Source organism: Oryzias melastigma, linkage group LG6 (assembly GCF_002922805.2).
Source record: "Oryzias melastigma strain HK-1 linkage group LG6, ASM292280v2, whole genome shotgun sequence".
Classification (NCBI taxonomy): Eukaryota; Metazoa; Chordata; class Actinopteri; order Beloniformes; family Adrianichthyidae; genus Oryzias; species Oryzias melastigma.
Genome location: NC_050517.1, coordinates 11044179 through 11046708, shown reverse-complemented (window position 1 = coordinate 11046708; position 2530 = coordinate 11044179). Strand labels below are relative to the sequence as shown.

At 30.4% G+C, this 2530-nt stretch overlaps 1 protein-coding gene across 1 annotated transcript in view; it reads left to right on the top strand.

Moving 5' to 3' along the window:
- Positions 1-1719, top strand: part of LOC112151782 (uncharacterized oxidoreductase YjmC) — a 12774-nt gene extending 11055 nt beyond the window's left edge. The window contains exon 11 of the mRNA XM_024280848.2: positions 588-1719. Within this exon, the coding sequence (XP_024136616.1) occupies positions 588-653 (66 nt within the window). The 3' untranslated portion in view covers positions 654-1719. The remainder of the gene's footprint in view (positions 1-587) is intronic.
- The last annotated feature ends 811 nt before the right edge of the window (positions 1720-2530 follow it).

The window sequence follows — 2530 nt, the reverse complement described above, 5'->3', positions numbered from 1 at the left end:
ATTTTGTTAAACATTTTTGGGGTTTCCACAGCAAAATTAATCAATTTTCTCCAGATGGAATGTTCTGAGTTTGCATGATTTTTTTTGTCTAGTGTGTGATTATAACATGGAAAAATGACTAAATAAAGGTTGTGTCACATAGGAGAGGTTGTGTTGATAAATGATACCAAATAAGCAGCAGGTACTCTTTCAAATTGAAAATACAGAAAATTCAAATATAGACAGACACTGAATTTCACACCCTTGGTTCCAGAGGGTTAAAAATAAACGTTCTAAATGTACAATTTTGAGTGTGATTTCACATTATGATTACTTGCAGAAAATAAGTGGCTGGCAAATACTTTAAATGATTAATCGTGACCAATTTTTTCCAGATTTGCGATTAATTAGTTAATTTTTTCTTAATTGATCCTACTTTTTTACATTCTTTAATTATGATAAAAATGTAAACTTAAAGTTTGTGGTTTATTTTTTCATGTTTGGTATCTATTGGTCAGACACTTTTTAAGAATCTATTTTGCTATAGAAGTAAAGCTTATTGATATATATTTTTTTCCAAGAAGATTGTTGTTGTTTCTGTTTCACAGAACGATTACGCAAAGAAAATTGGTGTCAGCGAGCTTCTCCCATGTGACCAGACTGTCTCCACTTAGCTGATCCAGTCTGGAGCTTTTCACTTGGAAATCTGTCGTATCTAATCAGCAGCCTCTGAGCAGCCTGGGAGAGTCATCCTTCACACATTTATGATTTGTGTCTGATATTTCACGCATATTTTCACCATTAAGCGTGATCAATTTCAAAAACAGAATACCGTGAGATTTAAGATGATTAAAATACTGATTCTTAAAGACAAAAATATTTTATAATTATTATTTTTATGAGTAAATTGTTTTTAATAATGTTGTTTTCAGATGTTTTCCAGCTTTCAAATATTGGAGTTGTGTGCTAAAAAAGTGAAGACATTTGTATTTATTTAATGAAATTGACTTTTTTTGATTTGCAAAAGCTGCATTCAAACTTGAGGTTTTTATGATATACAAAAGACAGACAGATCTTTATAGTGTTTAAGCTACTAAAAGTGTTTTGTTTACAACAGAAAGCTTTGCTGTTTTGTAATATTCTTATAATCTCTTTAGTGCTAGGAAATGAAATAAACAGAACATAGGTGCCTTATTGTCTAAAAATGTTTCAATGTTTACTTGCAGCATTGTTTACTATTCATCCTTTTGTTGTATTTTATGACTACGACAGATAAGCTGTAAGCTTGATGCTACCAAAATCTTCAGTAGTTATAACATTTTCTCTTCAAAAGTGAAATTTATGTCTAAAAAATGACTCTTTGACTCCTAACATTCTGTCTGAATTAAACTTGTAACTAGTTTTCATGTAATTTTAACAAACATATGGATGCCTAAAGTTGAATATGTTTATATTTGCTAAAAAATAAACCATATCTGATGAAATCATGATTGTCTTGATTGACTTGACTGTGAACAAAGCCAGACAATACCAAATGTTGCCACTAGATGGCAGCATAATCTAAGAACTCAGCTAAATTGGTGTTTCAGGGATTTCCTCGTCTCCACAAATGTATCATTCATTTTGTTTAACTTCATTTTTAAACAAAAGTTTGCTGAAAAAATATCTTAATTTTATAAATATAACTTAATGTATGTACAATAGGAAATAACTAAATGTAACAGATAGGATGCTTAGTGGAATTTATACCCACTGGAATTACTCCAAAGACCATTGTTAAAGTTTAAAGTAAATTTTGAGTGTAAACATTGCTGTCATATATAAAGCATTCTAAACTAAACTGAAAACTTGATTTATACTTTAATTTAGTTGCTTCAGCAGGCCTGAATATTTGTGTCCTTGCTGAGTGGATGCGTTGGTTTTACTCATTATTGTTTTTCTCTGCAAATTTTGTTTGAACTATTTATGTAATTTCATACAAACCAATCGCTCAGTTGCAATTTTTACTCCCTGCAAACAACTCTTCAGATTTTCAAAAGTGGCCTGTTTGTACTCATTTTAGATTTGTAAGAATCCCAACCCATTTGGCTACATTTTTAAGCTGGTTTCTTGTCCCTATAAGTTTTCACAATCAGGTTACAGACAAGAATCAGGAAGAAACAAGTAATTATGATGGTCAGGATTAGGAGAGTTGAGTAAAGTTTGTCTTGGATTCTGGAAAAGAATTACAACTTTGAGAGAGAGAGATTTTATAAAAGCTAAAGGCATTTTTTGGATCCCAAAGTACTAGAATAGCTTAAAATATGAAGGAGTTTTATGTGCGAAAAAAAGTTTAGAAAGTGGAAAAATAATATCAGTTGTGTCAATGTTTCAAATAAGACACAATTCTAAAAGTTTTTTTTTGTGTTCTTCAGTTTAGCTTTGTGGAATTAAAGTTTATTGTTAACTTGAATTAACTAATTAACATAACTAACATGGGTTGCACTAAATTCTAACATTGGTGACTATAATATATTCTGTGATAACTTCATGCTCTTGTTGATTGGCCAAC